Raw genomic sequence first — 17,039 nt, 5'->3', positions numbered from 1 at the left:
ATTGCGTATCTACACCTAATCGTCGACGCGTAATCTTATATTTTCCCTCTCTACTACCATGCCAAAGCTCATTAAAAAACTAAGTTGGCACTTGGGAACCTCTCCTTGTTAGTTGAGGTCGCGGAGGAGGAGGAGGATGCACCGCCTGAGTGCCTTACAACCAACGCAGCAGAGACTGCCCTTACCATTGCAGAGAGGCCTTCTGAGGCTATTTCTTTAGCCTGTAAGCTGTTCGAGGGAGACAAGTTGCCCCCCCCCCCCTTCCATCTGGGTGGAACGCTTACATGATGGAGTCGGTTCGGTCCAAGGTCAGGAAGGAGCTGAGCGATGAGACTTGTACATCCCTACTCTCTAAATATGCTGTGGGGTCAGATTTACCGGCGCTTATCCCTCCTAAGCTGAATAAGGAGTTGGTGTCAGATTTAGCGCCCACCGTGATTAAAAGAAATGAGCATCAGGCCAAATCTCAGCTGCAGGTGGGCACATCCCTGAATGCTTTCGATCAGGGTATCTCTCTATTCTTAAAAGAGGAGGTTTTCTCGGACCTTAGCGAGGCGGCTCGCTCTGCTCTGCCCTTGCTGTCTGATGGTATGCATTTGCTGGCAGATCACTTTTTCAAATTATCTATGGCCAGGAGGGCTTTCACGAAGCCCTCTTTTAATTTCATTGCCAAGAGTGCGGCCGATTCAACTGAGATCGATGAATTTCTCTTCGGTGTGAATTTTGCGGATTCATTGAAGGCGGCTCAGGCTTGTGACAAGACCGCTCGAGAGGTAGCCAAGCCTTCGTCCCTACCAGGGGCGAAGACGCAACAACCGGTCAGGCAGCTCTTGCGTCAGTTGCAGACTTCACGGAACCAGGCGCCGCAACGCTCCGCCCAACCCATGCCTTAGAAAACCCGATACGCGGGAAACAGGAGGGCTCCGACTCGCCAACCGGCGGCTCGCTCGTCAGGAGCCTTACATTACAGGAGCCGCCAGAACCGCCGTTCGCCATCCCGGTCTTGTCGCACTCGCTAAACGATGTAAGTATCGCAGGACGCCTTAGCGATTTTATAGATAAATGGCAAGAGATAACTAGGGACTCTACAGTACTAGAGGCGGTACAGGGCTACCGCCTGCCATTTACAAATCCCCCTCCCCGTGAGACCTTTTTTAAGGAAAACGGTGCTCTCTAGTTCAGATCATTCTTTCTGCCGTACTGAAATTGAGCGACTTCTCTGTAAGGGGGCAATAAGGCGTGTAGCTCATAGGCCGGATCAATTCTTGTCCTCTTTCTTTCTTATTGACAAGTCGTCGGGAGGAAAACATTTTATTTTAAATCTACGCGATTTAAATACCTTTTTCAAACCTCCACACTTTAAGTTAGAGGATTCGCGTACCGTTATTCGCCTTATGTTGCCGGATTCGTTCATGGCTACGCTTGATTTAGAAGACGCTTATCTACATGTCCCAATAGAAGAGGAGCATAGGAGATACTTTCGTTTTCAATACCAAGGAGTTATCTACGAATACACCGTTTTGCCCTTTGGCTTATCCACAGCTCCTTTCATTTTCTCTAAGATTATGCGTCCCGTCTTTGTCTCTCTTCGGCAGGAGGGTTTTCAATCAGTCATTTATCTAGATGATTTTTTATTCATTAGCCTATCATATGCTGATTGTAGAGCCAATGTCACTGCTTCTATTAATCTCCTCCTCTCGTTGGGCTTTATAATAAATTACTTAAAATCGCAATAAGAGCCATTGACTAGAGTAAAGTTTTTAGGTTTCCTATTTGACTCCAGGGAGCAGAGGGTTTCGATCCCCACGTCTCGGCGGGAAAAGCTTTTACATCTAGTTTCGGCCATGGCAAGGAAAGCTAGATGCCCTATTAGGGATTTCGCGAGCATGATCGGTTCGTTTATTTTGGTTTGTCCTGCGGTCCAGTACGGTTTGCTTTACTCTAAACTTTTTGAACGAGAAAAGTTTTTAGCACTCCGCCAGCGCGACCTAGATTTTTCCGCGATTATGGAAATCCCGCCTCATCTTAAAGGTGATTTTTCTTGGTGGATTAAGACTCTAGCAAATCCAGACCTCGGTAATCAAATTCGACCCGAAGAATTTTGTCGCGAAATTTTTTCGGACGCTTCTTTGAACGGATGGGGAACGGCGTGGGGTACTTCTCGCACACACGGCTGGTGGTCGGGCGCGGATAAATCCCTCCATATTAACGCGCTTGAATTGAAGGCAGCCTTTAATGCCATTCGTTGTTTTGCCTCGGATCTTCGCGACTGTAACATCCTTCTCCGCGTCGATAACACTACAGCATTAGCCTATATTAATAAATTCGGTTCTATTCAGTATCCGCATCTTTCCGCAATTTCGCGCCAGATTTGGCAGTGGTGTGAGAAGCGTAATATCTTTGTTTTTGCCTCCTATATTTCCTCTTTGGATAACCGGATTGCTGACGCAGAATCTAGAATTACAGATCCGGTTACTGAATGGTCTTTATCTCGCATGACTTTTCAACAGGTGAATAAATTTTTCGGTCCCTTTGAGATTAATTTATTCGCTTCGTTGGTCAACGCTAAGTGCAACGCTTACGTTTCCTGGTTCCCAGATCCGGGTTCTGTCTCAGTAGACGCTTTCACTTTTTCGTGGAATAACTTGAATTTCTATGCATTCCCCCCGTTTATTTAGATTCCGCGGGTTCTTAAGAAAATCGTAGATGAGAGGGCGCGGGGAACTCTTGTGGTCCCTTGGTGGCCCTCGCAGGCTTGGTTCCCCTTGTTTCAGCGCCTTTTATTATCCTCGCCTCTTTTGCTGCCCCCTAATCAATCCTTACTTTCTTCTCTTTTCAGGACCTCGCATCCGAGCTGGAGATCGCTTTCCCTGGCGGTCGGGAGTGTATCAGGCGGGCATTTGAGAGCCGCTTGATCCCCTCTTCTGCAATTCCTACTATGATTGCTTTACTCTCCGACGCCACCATCGCCCAATACTCTCGCCCACTCCGTCTCTGGTGGGACTTCTGTCGCATTCGCCATATTTCGCCGTTTTCACCCTCAGTGCCTCAGTTACTAGACTTTTTAGCGTTACAACTTAGGAATACGGCCTCTTACTCGTCCCTCAACTCGATGAGATCGGCCATATCCTTGATATTTTTAAATAAGATCGGTCAGCACCCCGCGATTAAGCGTTTCTGCCGGGGTGTCGCGGCTCTTAAGCCCCCGCGTCCTAGATATGATCTAGTGTGAGACCCGGCGCCGGTGATCTCCAAGTTAGGTGCAATCTATCCTTATGTGGATGTTCCTCGTGAGACCTTAGTCAAGAAGCTAGTCCTCCTGCTAGCTTTAGCCACAGGTCAACGGGTACAGACGATCGCAAGCTTAAGATTGTCATGTTTATCTCTGGAATCTAAATTAACTATCCGAGTTCCGGACCGTTTGAAGACATCAGCGGTCGGTCGGTCTCAGTCCTCCTTTTGTTTTTCCCGCTTCGAGGAGCATCAGGAGCTCTGTATTTATCGTTTAGTGGAAGCCTATTTAGAGGTTACTAAGGATCTAAGGCCTGAGGGTTGCGATGCATTTTTTATTTTTTGTAATAAACCTTTCAGGGCAGTGTCAGCGCAGACTGTGAGCCGGTGGATTCGCCAGTGCCTGGCAAATTGCGGTGTGGACACCTCTATTTTTTCGGCTCACAGCACTCGCCATGCATCTACTTCTTACGCGGCATGGAAGGGTGTGTCTATTAAGGCGATCAAACGAGCAGCGGGCTGGAGCGAGAGATCGCGAGTGTTCGCAAAATTTTATAATAGGCCTATCTTAAACCCGGAGGCTTTTAGTGAAGCCATCCTGCAGTCCTAGCAATTTTTTCTCTTTGCGCGTAACGTTTCTTTATTATTAATTTACTTTGTAAGGGAAAAATGAATCTTGATTCCGGTTTTCTTTTTATGCGTAGGTTTCACCGCACTTCCAAGTTTTATTTTAACTTTTCTTTTTTAGCAATAAGCTCATTTACGAATCAGTTTCTCCTTCCCTTTTAATTATTATCTAATCATTTAAGGTAACTTATTAGTTGTGCAATTATGTGACCTAAGGTCTAGCTGTGTTTAAGTTCTTGTTCCTGTTCTCAGTTTGAAATTTTCTTATGTTTGTTTAAGTTTTTATTGTATCTATGCGTTACACACCTCTCCGCCATGCAGCGATTAATCTTTTGTTTGCACTTATTTATTTTGTTTTGCTTCTAATAGCTATATTTTATAGACAGAGTTCTCCTTTTCTTTGTCTTTCTTTCCTCTCTCGTACGGCTCGTTAAGTCAAATTGCGCTTTAAACAGCTACACAGTCTTATATCCGGACGAGACAACGGACATAATTAGGATCGAACTTCACTTCAGGTATGTTCATTCGCTTATGAATTTCAGCGCGTTCAAATTATATTATAATTCTCTCGCCTAGTATGCGCTCCAGCGTCGCGATATTTCGACTCTACCGTCGCGTATTTGTTGATTTTGTCGGTCTCCTTCAATCGCCGATGGTTCAAAGCGTTTTGTTTTCGGTAGAAGTCAGTCTAATCCAGTTCACACTGAATATTTCGCTGACTTCGCCTTGTTTTCGTCGCCGGGTTCCGACAATCCTAGGCTCCGTACCGCGAAAGACGACCAGTTTTCGCTCGAACTCCGCACCTGTGCGTCTCGCCTACGTTTATCGGCTCGCTCTCGCGCGGCGACATTCGATTAGTCTCTTTTTTTTCTTGCGCTCTCAAACGCAAATCGTCGACCTCACTTTCCTTGAATTAATTATTTCGGCGCCAATCCTATTATTAATTGTCGCTACCGCTGGAGTGCAAGGATTCGCGCTCGCGGAGATCACCGGCTCGCGCTCTCAAGATCTCCGTTGTCCGCGGCAAGATCTCCGACGATCGGGTAGATCATTCATCTGCTCCCAAGATTTCCGACGGATAAGCCGGGTCAGGAAGATTTCCGCTCGTTTACTGGTATTCTTGCCTTCAAAGGCGCGATTGTATTTTTTTTTTGTTTGTTTGATTGTAAATATATTTGTTTCAATTTTCTATCATTTAATTATTCTTGCTTTTCAATTGCTGCGACCGGATCACTCTCTCATTCCCTCTCATTCGATTCACGCGTCGAGCTCATTGCTGAGCAATTCTATTCTTAAAATCTACGTGATCGCGCAAGATCACGTACAAGGTAAGTTCGTTCAATCTAGTAATTTCTGAGCACGGCTCCGAAGCAATTGCTCCGCTGGCTTTCAGAATCCGTTCAGTTTTCGATTAGTCGACGTCGTGCGCTAAGCAAATAAGTTGATCGCTTACGAAGAATAAAGTACTTGCGTTGCGGCGAAACATGCATTCTCAAAACTGCTGATCGCCCTCGCATTAATTCACGACGCGACAAGACACGTTTCCTATTATCGCTCGTCTAAAATTGCTGTCAAGATTTCAAGCCACGGCCCGTCCGAGTTAATGTAATAAATAAATAAAATTCACGTATCCGTGAGATTCGACGGTGGACTTAATTAGTGAAACTCCTCTCCGTCGCCTCGACGCTCTAGTCGAAGCGTATCCCGGCGAAATTAAACGTGCATCGGCGGTTAAGCCGATCCGAAACAAATTTGGTTCTTCGAGCCGGATCGAGGCTTTGCGGCGCTTCCACAAACAACTCGAGGAACTCGCAGAATGGGCAAGATGGAGAAACTAATTGAAATACAGTATGCCTTCTTGCAATTAGTCGGGCGAGCCAAGAACAATTTCAAGAAAATCTGACGAGAGAACTACACAGAAGCCAAAATTCGTTCGCGAATGGACTTCTTGGAGAAGGCCTGGGAGAAGTGCATTCAAGGACACGCCACACTGTTACCGCTTGCCTCTGATGAGGAACGAGAGTCTAACGACTACTTCGCCAAGGACATCCTGAGCGACTACGAGGAGGTCTTCCAGAGCACCATGGATTACATGGCTGACAGTCTCGCTACGTTGGAAAAATCCGTAAGCTTAATGCAAATCGGTAGCCCGTCGGCTTCGTACGTTCCACAGACGTCGTTGGCTCTATCATTCTTGCCTCCGATTCCGCTCCCTCCGTTCTCGGGCAAGGCGAGCAAATGGGAATCGTATTGGGATACTTTCCGCGCTCTCATTATAGATAATAAAGAATTGACCGATTTCATGCGTATGCATTTCTTGGTTTCGAGTCTAACCGGTTCGGCTCGCGCTGCGATTGACGACATACCGGTCACCGCGCAAAATTTTGTCGTGGCATGGACAGAGCTCACCTCGTGGTTCGAAAACAAACGCCGAATGATCGAGACGCATATCGCGGAATTAATGAATCTTCCGACGGTAAACCGAGAATCCGCTTTTGAATTACATGCCCTCCGGGACAAGGCGAAACGTGCAGTGGGCGCGCTCAAACGTCTCGACCGTTCCCCTGAGGATATTATGAATGATATTTGTGTATACGCGGTGACGACAAAATTAGATCCATCGACACAACGATCGTGGAGATTAAGCCGCGGCGCCGGCACTCTTATACCGACGTTTTCCGGCTTGATACAATTTCTATCTTTTAGAGCCGTCGCGTTAGACGATTCCCCGGCTCCCCGCATAGAACAACTAGGTCGAAATGTTAAAGTGAGCAACGCTTCCGCGGTGCAGTCAAACGAGTTCGCGAGTCCATGCTACGATGGATCGCATTCGCTTGCGAAATGTCAAACCTTTGTAAAGAAGAACCCGAATCAAAGAATCGAGCTTGTCAAGCAGTCTAAACGCTGCTTTAATTGTTTAAGCTGAAAACATTCGTCAGCGCATTGTACAAGTAAATTTACATGCCGCAAGTGCCAAAGACGACATTATTCGTTACTACACCAAGATTCTGCCTCTTCTAAAAAACTAAATGCTTCCTCGCATTCTGCGCGGAGTGATGACGGTCCGAGCGGCGATGCGTCACCAGACCAAGCCGAAGCGGTCATCGCGCCCGTCGAGCCGTTGCAAGCTATCTCGATGTCATCGTCCGTCGGCGCGCGGGACGAATCGTTTTCGGTCCTGTTGGCAATGGCTACCGTCGTGGTTCGATCCCCTGAAGGCCGAACCTTAACCATCAGAGCTATGTTGGACCAAGAATCGGAGGTAACTTTCATAACGGAAAGTTTAGCCCAGAGTCTCCGCCTTCGGCGCGAGCGCGTTATGACGACGATTTCCGCGGTCGGGGGCGTAAACGCATGTATATGCAAGTCGGTCGCGACCCTAGAAGTGAGTTCACGAGACGAAGCAAGCCCGATTTTCTCCATTCGCGCATACATTATTAAATCATTAACAAAATATGCTACTCGTGATTCACTTGCCACGTCCAGCTAAAAACATCTCGCTGGGCTTAACCTGGCGGATGAAAATCCAGCGAGTTCTGTGCCCATTAATATGATTATCGGCGCGGATTTGTACGGTGATTTATTGTTGGATGGTATTCGCCAAGGCATTTCCGGACAACCCGTAGCTCAAAATTCGCATCTTGGATGGTTGATATCAGGACTGTTGTAACCCGACCCTGGCAACAGCAAGGCCACGCACGCGAAGGCCGGGTTAACAACCAGCGTCGATCGGATCACCCGATCGCGGAATCCGCTGACCGATCGACGCCTTGCACTTTTTTGCCTAGGCAATGACCGAACGCGGTCACTGTCCTACGCGCCCGGAATCCGCGAACTGTTGCTTTTCCGCCTTAGCAACAGCCGCGTATAAAACCCGCGGCCACCGAATGTCCGCGGGTCATTCTGATAATCACAACGACGGGGTAACGCTGCCCGAAGCCGAAGAACTTAACAAAAGGGAAATAAAAAGTCTTCGAAGTAAAAGCAAGTGTGATCTTTATTTCGCGGCCCTCGCTGAATTACAAGTAGTTCCGGGAGGACGGACCCCTTGCACCGTCCGGGTGCAACATTTCTGGTGGCAACGGTGGGATCCGCCCCCCGGCGAGGCACCGCTCCGGCGACGTCCAGTTATTCACGGCGGGCCATATAGAAGATCTCTGAAACAGAAAACAAAAGTAAGAAGTCGGACTCATCCTACACAGAAGAAGAGGACTAGGACATCACAAGCAACGGTTCTGCCGATATCGCACGCGCTCGACACCGGAGAGGCCAAACAGCTGGGAGATAAGCCGAGGTAGCAGCAGCCTGGCCGCAGCCACCCGAAGGAACAGACAGCCGTGGACAAGGACCGGAAGAGAAAGGCAACGAGAAAACCCGGAAGCAGAGACAGCGCCATGCGACACCTTGCGTTAGTGTAAGTCCGAAATATAATTTTATTGTAAATCTTAACCCGACTAGTCGATGTCGGACGAAGATTCCGGTTTGCGAGCCCAAATAGCCAACGAATCTTGGCTACATAGCGAATCAGGCCACCGGGCACGGCGACCACCCCCTGAGAACCCCATAGGCATTGCAGCCGCCGCCCTACGCGAAATCCGCGATAACGTGCGACGGGCATTAAATACAGAGAGCGATAACGAAAGCTCAGCCGAATGTGATCCGCGCGAAGAAACCGAACCGTGCGACGAAACCGACTTAAATATAGCACGACCTACCGACGAAACGCAAAAAAGCGACCGGAAGAGGCTATTAGAAGAAACGGGTAGCGATATCAGCAACGTATCGCAACGCGGCGAATTCTCTCTTATCTCATACGACAGTAGTATATTTGATCCCGCGGAAATAGTAGACGAGTTGGAAATGCGACGACGCGGCCGAAACTCTACCCGCGATAATCAAGGGACCTCCTCAAGGCCCTATGAAAATCAGCCTGTTGAAACGAACCTCGGCGAGCAAATTTTCATGGTAACAGACCATGGCGATCGCGACGGAACGAGTGAGTCAAGGGAGGAAGCCGCCGGCGGCACCCCTGTGACAACCGCCGACACTGTAATAAAGCGGCCCAGACCCGAACCCCCTTCTCCGATCACACGGAGGCGCTCACCGGCACCCCATAGCGATACTTTAAGTACGATCTTGGACGCCATACAAGAAATAAACAGACGCCTAGATCGGGTAGAAATCGAGATAAGCACGTTGCGAGAACCGCTCCACTCCACACGGACATCGGAGCCGGTAGCCGCACGACGAGAACCGCTGACTCAGAATCGCGATGACGTACGATTCTCTCTGGACAACCCCCGGCAATACCTGTCGATGAAGCATGCCCTCGAAACGATCCCTTCCTTCGACGGAAACGAGACGCACGCCAAAAAATTTATTAAAGCCTGTGAATACGTCGCGCGGAAAATAGACCCGGCGGATGAAAGTGAATTATTAGCCGCGATACTTTACACAAAACTGACGGGACGCGCGCTGTCACGTTTCGAGACTAGGAAAGTCGTCGGATTCTCACAATTCTTAAGCGAAATAGAAGAAGCATACGTGCAACGACGAGGCACCTCGTACTTGCAAATTGACTTTAATAATCTGCGACAACGACATGGGGAAAGCGCGCAAGCTTTTGGATTCCGAGCCGACTCCCTCGCGACCGAATTATACGACGCCTTAAGCGAAAATCCGAAATATTCGGATGACGAGAAACGCGGCATTTGAAATTCCGTACAGGAACAAGTGCTACAAAATTACCAGGCCGGACTCCTTCCGTATACTCAAATGATCGTACGATCGCGGAATTATACTACGCTACAACAGGCCATCGCGGGGGCGGCCATGGAGGAGAGACAACGCGGTATACCGACGCGATCCTTCCTGGACCGCGATCCGCCGCCGCGACGCCCCCCGCCAGCCTGTCAAAAATGCGGGAAGCAAGGACACGCGGGATTCGCGTGTCGCTCGAGCCGTTACGCGCAACGTTTCCCGTTACCGCGAGCCGATCACCCGCCGCGCGTGCACACCACAACGAAACATTGCTCCTATTGCAACATACCCGGGCACACGCGCGAGGAATGCCGACGCCTGAAACGCGAGACGGGACCTCGTGAAAACATTAGACGCGACTCCCGACCGCACCCCCCGCCGAGGAGGACCCCTGCAGTTAACACCGCGCATTGCCAAGAAAGAGAACCAAATACGGATATGATAGGAAGCGGCCCGGGAACCGCTGTTCCGCCGCGCCAACAGGAGACCCGACTCGCAAGAGATTACCAAATAGCGCACCTGGCAGAAGATACGCGGAGTCGACAGCTCGATCTCGTCACTCTACCGATCCTTCAAGCGAAAAACGGAAAGGCTACTTTCCTCGTCGACTCAGGCGCCGCGGTTACACTTATAAAGGTGGGAAAATTAAAAGGTACCACCCCCATTTTCTCCGGCTCGACTGCCTTAACAGGAGTAACGGGGCATAAAGCGAAAACCCTCGGGAAATGTAACGCCACGATCCGCCTCAAAACTACTTTCGTGCACCACGACATGCACGTCGTGCCGGACGATTTCCCCATCGATTACGAGGGAATTCTCGGCATGGACTTTTTAAAGACTCAGCGGACCGTGTATGACGTAGAGAACGGCCGCTTAAGTATAAACCGCGTTACATTCCCGCTCCATCCGTACGCTCGCATCATGTTACCGCCGCGCAGCGAGACCATCGTGCGCGCGATTACAAACGAAAACCGGGTGGGTATAATCTACGCACACGAGCCCGCACCCGGGATCTTGATTGGGAATTGCCTAGTCGATCCGATAGACAACGCGTGCCCTATCAGCGTAATTAATACGACCGAAAAACCTATAGTTTTTCCGACGCCACGACTGGTCGTTCACCGCACGGAATTTGCTGACTCGGCGCCAGTACTCGCGTTACGCGACACGCCAAGCGACGGCAAGGTACAGCCACGGATAAAAGCATTAAATGAACAGCTGCGGACATCACATTTAAATAAGGAAGAGGACGACAAGCTGCGGCAAATCTGTGCAAACTTTTGCGATACATTCTACCTCGCTGGCGATACTCTCTCTCACACTTCCGCGGTAGCGCACGAAATAAATAACGACGCGGGAATAAAGCCCATAAACTGCCGACCCTACCGGTTACCGGAGCGCCATAAAGAAGAAGTAAATCGACAGATAGCTAAAATGATGAACGAAGGAATTATTCGCGAAAGCACGAGCCAGTGGAATGCGCCCATACTCGTGGTACCGAAGCGAGCCGACGCGTCAGGTAACCCGAAACTCCGGATAGTTGTCGATTTCCGGAAACTAAACGACGCCACAGTGGGAGATTCGTTCCCTATACCGAACATTACGGACATCCTAGACCAACTGGGAAACGCGAAATATTTTACAACGTTAGACCTCGCGTCAGGATACCACCAAATTCCTATGCACGAGGAGCACAAAAAGAAAACCGCGTTGTCAACGGCACTGGGGCATTACGAATTCAATCGAATGCCGTTCGGGTTAAAAAATGCGCCAGCTACTTTCCAACGACTCATGAACTCGGTACTATCGGGCCTACAGAGAATAAAATGTCTAGTGTACCTCGACGATATAGTAATTTACGGAGCCTCGTTGGACGAACACAACAAGCGACTCGTGGAGGTATTAAAAAGATTGCGCCAACATAATCTGAAACTTCAACCTGAGAAGTGCGAGTTCCTCAGGAAGGAAGTTTTATATTTAGGACATATAATAACAGAAGGAGGAATACGACCCGACCCATCTAAACTAACTGCAATACAACAATTCCCGACGCCAAAACGAGTACGCGACGTACAATCATTCATAGGGCTAGCGAGATATTATCGCAAGTTCATCGAAAATTTTTCAAAAACCGCAAAACCTTTAACCGCGCTTACGCGAAAAGACAGCGTTTTCAAATGGGAAATGGAGCAACAACAAGCTTTTGAAATATTGAAAGAAAAACTGACTACCGCCCCTGTGCTAAGCTATCCGAATTTCGAAAAAATTTTTCTGATTACCACCGACGCCTCGGACTACGCAATCGGGGCTATTCTGTCACAAGGGGAAATAGGAGAAGACCGCCCTATCGCATACGCCAGCAGAATACTGAATAAAGCAGAGAAAAATTACAGCACGACGGAGAAAGAGCTACTAGCAATAGTCTGGGCGGTAAAACATTTTCGCCCGTACATTTATGGCACGCGTTTTACAATAATCACGGACCATAAACCACTCGTGTGGCTATTTAATGTTAACGATCCGGGATCACGATTAATCAGGTGGAGACTAAAATTAGAAGAGTACACATATGACATAGTGCATAAGTCAGGCAAGCAGAATACAAACGCGGATGCGCTCAGCAGAAACCCGCCAGAGGAGTTTATCGGAGTCAGCACAAACGAGACCGGCGAAGAACAGAAGTACAGCGAAGAAGAGAAAATAAAAATACTCCAAGAATATCACGACTCCCCCCTAGGAGGACACCAGGGAGTAAATCGCACAATAAATAGGATCAAATTACGCCATAATTGGCCCGGAATGAACAAAGATATCGAAAAATATATCCAGAAATGCGTAAATTGCCAAAAGAACAAATTAAGCCGGAAAACGAAAATGCCGCTGATATTAACGGACACGCCAGGGAAACCCTTTGAGAAGTGCGCCCTGGACATCGTGGGACCGCTACCGATAACGACCGCCGGAAATAAATACGTGCTGACATTTCAAGATCTCCTAACTAAGTTCAGCAAGGCTATCGCGTTACCCAACCAAGAAGCGGCTACCGTGGCCAAGGCGTTCGCGACAAAGATAATTCTCGAGCACGGCATACCTGAGAATATTCTCACGGACCAAGGGACCAACTTCCTAAGCGAAATCTTTAAACAAACCTGTAAACTATTAAAAATAAACAAAATTCAAACCACCGCCTACTACCCTGAAACGAACGGAGCGCTAGAGAGATCGCACAGAACCCTAGCGGAATACCTGCGACATTATCTAAATGAGGAACAAACCGACTGGGATGAGTGGCTACCCTATGCGATGTTCACGTATAACACCACGCCCCACACATCCACGGGATTCACCCCATTTGAACTCGTGTACGGGCACCAGGCAATGCTACCTACGGCACTGACCATGGTGCCCAAACCAACGTACTCTTACGAAAATTACGCGCAAGAATTACGCGAGCGATTGCGCGCGGCTAACCGGATAGCCAAAGAAAATGCCAGACTAAAGAAGGAAAGAACAAAAATTACGTTCGATCAAAAAACAAATCCGCGCGCATTCAAGGTAGGCGACCACGTGTTGCTGCACGACGAAACGGTACGAAGGGGGCGATCGAAAAAATTAGATGCTAAATGGGTGGGACCGTATATAATAGTCAAACGGAACGGCGACGTTAATTATACAATAAGAAAGGGCCGAAAAACAACGCGAGTACACGCGAACCGACTAAAAGCTTTTATAGATCACTAATAAAAACGAAGAGAGATCACGCGCAGCGAGGCGGACAGGAGTAAATAAGCAATAGGGATAAGGAATAAACAGCAGGGGGACCAGTGGCAGAGGCAATCGACACCAGCCTCAGGACTCAAAGAGGCTAGGTTCAAGCCAAAGGACGGACAAAGCATAGAAAAATAACACTACTCACGATTGTTGAGAGGCCAGACGACCCGGCCAGTCGACGTCACCCGGACCCGAAGGTCCACGTCGTAGCGACGCTCCCACACAGATATCAGGCGAAAGTCGTCCCGCGGCGGGGGAGGCGGCGACGGCGTTCCGTGGGGTGCAGCAGGCCTCACACATCCGTGGCTCAAAGAACTGGCTGCACCTCACGCAGACGAGGTACCGCGCCCGGTCCAGGAGATGGTCCTGGCACAGCACGATGTACCCGGGCGCGTGGCACCGGTAACACCGCTCCCCCGATGCTAAGGTTGCCTCTCTTGGAAAATCCACTGGAAACGAAGAAATCACAAATAAACACCCCGTAGATATAAGTACACTTAAGTAATTATAAGGAAAGTAAATGTAAGAAACACAAAAAAAAAAGAAAAAAAAAAATTTTTTTTCCGGAAACAAAAACGCGATATCCTTACTTTTGCTTAACTCCGGAAAATAGGACAAAGTACTTATGAAAAAACTGAAGTGTACCCGTTGACAACGAGAAGAAGACTGACGGGACGAGCATAAAAAATTCATGGGATAGATTAAGGCGACACCGTAATATTACACGAATGAAATAGAATATATGCACTCACCTCAGCGATAGAGTCCTTTTCGCCGGCACAAACGAAACTTCAGACACGTGGGGACACTTCGCGCACTCAAAAAAAAAAAAAAAAAAAAAAAAGCCAACGCGGCGTCGCGTTATAATAAGACTGAAAGATAATTTACCTTTCAGAATTATTCTCGCTGCAACACACGGTTCAAACGGCGGTACGAGGGGTGAACAGTCACCGCCGTACAAAATCACCAAATTCAAGAACGAACCCGGGCTATACTTCGAGGGCCAGGGACAACTTCAGATAACCGAATCCGTGTGGAAATTCGTAATAATCACCGACACAGAAGCCATCGAAGCACGGTACAAGAATTTACAAAGCTACGTCACTAAAGCAGAAGAATTATGCGAGAATTTCTACAAAGCAAAGGAAGATCAGATAGGCGCAAAGTGTAAGGAGATACTATATACAGCAGCGGCAGAAAACGATAAGCTAACGGTCGCGTTGAACCGGCTACGAATTATATACGGAGTGCCAGTACAAAAAAGGGGATTAATAGACATTGTAGGGAAAGTAGGAAAAATCATTGTTCGGATTAATGGACGCGGATGACGAAGAGCAAATAACCGAACAACTCGAAATTATACACTCGCGGCAGGAAGCGCTACAACATGTCGCCAAGACACAAATAAAAATTCTAAACACAACCATAGGGCACATAAAATTGATGGAAGATAAAGTGGAACACCACATACAGATTTTAGCAAACGCAACGAGCAATATCAGCTGGAGGCTGGACCAGCTGACGCGCAGATTATACGCGATAGACTATCTGTCGGTATTAGAGGCATTAATTAAAAATATGATAAGCGACGTATACGACGTAACCGATTTTATAACGCACGCAAAAGCGGACATTATAAACCTGCGCATACTACCCTTAGAAAAACTAATAATAGAATTAAGAGAAGCCTCGGGGCATTTAAAAGGGGGAAATCACTTCCCATTTAGGGTAAACGAACAAAGCTGGAATGACATACAGAAATACGCGGACATTAGCGCATATTATAAAAAGAACGCGATAGTAACTATTATAAAGTTCCCCATCGTCAAATATGAGTCGTACGAGGTGATGAGAGTCTCGCCGGTACCCGTCATAGAGAAGGAAAATAGATTTACGGTAATAAACGTAAACAACGAAATAATCGCGTTTGACCGAGATAACGCGAATTATATCTTATTAACCGCGGACGAGTTAAAGAAATGCAAGCGTGGGAACAAAAATTACATATGCATGCAGAATCACCCGGTTTATCGCGTTAAGGCGAATGCCCCGTGTGAGATACAGGCGCTCACGCGACCCGAGCAGCAACCGACGCAATGCGATATACGACACCTCACGTCGCGTGCCACGTTTTGGATGACTCTAAGCGAACCGCAGGCTTGGTTATTTTCGACCATAAACACACAGGAGATACACATGCAATGCAAAAACTACCCGAGCAAAATATTACTGATTGAGCGGACGGGAAAATTGAATGTATACGGAGAATGCAAAATCACCACGACCGACATGACGATACGCACAAGGACAGCTTCAAACGAGACAGACATAATTACTCACTTACCTCTATACAACCTAAGCCTTACACCCGCGAATGCCTTACCGGAAGGTACGAATGTGAAAGAGATACAACGCGAGACATTTATAAGAAACCCGGTAGAGTTAGATAAGTTAAGCGGCGAGCTCAGTGAGCTAGACAACACAGTGAGTCAGCCCGGAGGTATCACCTCACACGAAATAATCGTGTACACCGCGAGCGCCAGTACCACTGTAAGCGTGATAGCTATAATTGCGGTAATTGTAATATTAGGTATAAGAAGATATAATAAAAATAAAAAACCCCCTCCGCCTTCTCGCATGTTGAAACCAACCACGGCGACCGCGTCCGTGTAAGTCATAAGTTTAGAGTGATAAGCGAAGCAAGAAAATTAGATTAAGCAACCGAATAATGTAACGGCTTCTGTAAACAGCGATAAGAAGAAAATGGCCCTAATAAAACTCTGGCCCTTTTCTTCTCCCCAGGGGGGGAGGGATGTTGTAACCCGACCCTGGCAACAGCAAGGCCACGCACGCGAAGGCCGGGTTAACAACCGGATCACCCGATCGCGGAATCCGCTGACCGATCGACGCCTTGCACTTTTTCGCCTAGGCAATGACCGAACGCGGTCACTGTCCTACGCGCCCGGAATCCGCGAACTGTTGCTTTTCCGCCTTAGCAACAGCCGCGTATAAAACCCGCGGCCACCGAATGTCCGCGGGTCATTCTGATAATCACAACGACGGGGTAACGCTGCCCGAAGCCGAAGAACTTAACAAAAGGGAAATAAAAAGTCTTCGAAGTAAAAGCAAGTGTGATCTTTATTTCGCGGCCCTCGCTGAATTACAAGTAGTTCCGGGAGGACGGACCCCTTGCACCGTCCGGGTGCAACAGGACCAATCCATTCAAAATCAGTCGTGCCGCGCGTTGTCAAAGCCTTTTATTGCCTATTAGAGAAGGAGCTTCAAAAATTTTGGGAGGTGGAGGAAATGCCTCAGCACCGGATCGCTTCTGCGGATGACGAGCGATGCAAAGCGCATTTTTTGAAAAATTATAGTCGCGCTTCTGACAGACGATATATAGTTCGCATACCATTCAAGCACCCCCCTTTTGTCAAATTCGGTGAATCGCGATCAATCGCTTTAAAGAAACTTACCGCTCTCAAGCGTCGACTGGACGCGTAACCTGAATTAAAACGAGAGTATTCGGAGTTCCTTTCGGAATATAGCCGCATGGGACACATGATTTCTACATGCCCTTCCTCGTCGCCGACTAATACCGTGTATATTCCTCATCACCCTGTCGTACGGGACTCCAGCGTAACAACAAGATT

At 48.1% G+C, this 17,039-nt stretch overlaps 1 protein-coding gene across 1 annotated transcript; it reads left to right on the top strand.

Annotated features, from left to right (window-relative positions):
- Positions 1–5,797: 5,797 nt before the first annotated feature.
- On the top strand, positions 5,798–6,784 carry LOC139111694 (uncharacterized). The gene has a single exon (XM_070672171.1). The coding sequence runs from the start codon at positions 5,798–5,800 to the stop codon at positions 6,782–6,784; it is 987 nt and encodes a 328-aa protein (XP_070528272.1).
- The last annotated feature ends 10,255 nt before the right edge of the window (positions 6,785–17,039 follow it).

Source organism: Cardiocondyla obscurior, linkage group LG24, assembly GCF_019399895.1.
Source record: "Cardiocondyla obscurior isolate alpha-2009 linkage group LG24, Cobs3.1, whole genome shotgun sequence".
Classification (NCBI taxonomy): domain Eukaryota; kingdom Metazoa; phylum Arthropoda; class Insecta; order Hymenoptera; family Formicidae; genus Cardiocondyla; species Cardiocondyla obscurior.
The sequence above is the reverse complement of the archived record's forward strand: the minus strand, read 5'-3'. Positions and strand labels throughout refer to the sequence as shown.

Excerpts from the sequence above, each read along its gene's own strand:
- LOC139111694 (XM_070672171.1), top strand. The coding sequence starts at position 5,798 with ATGGACTTCTTGGAGAAGGCCTGGGAGAAGTGCATTCAAGGACACGCC.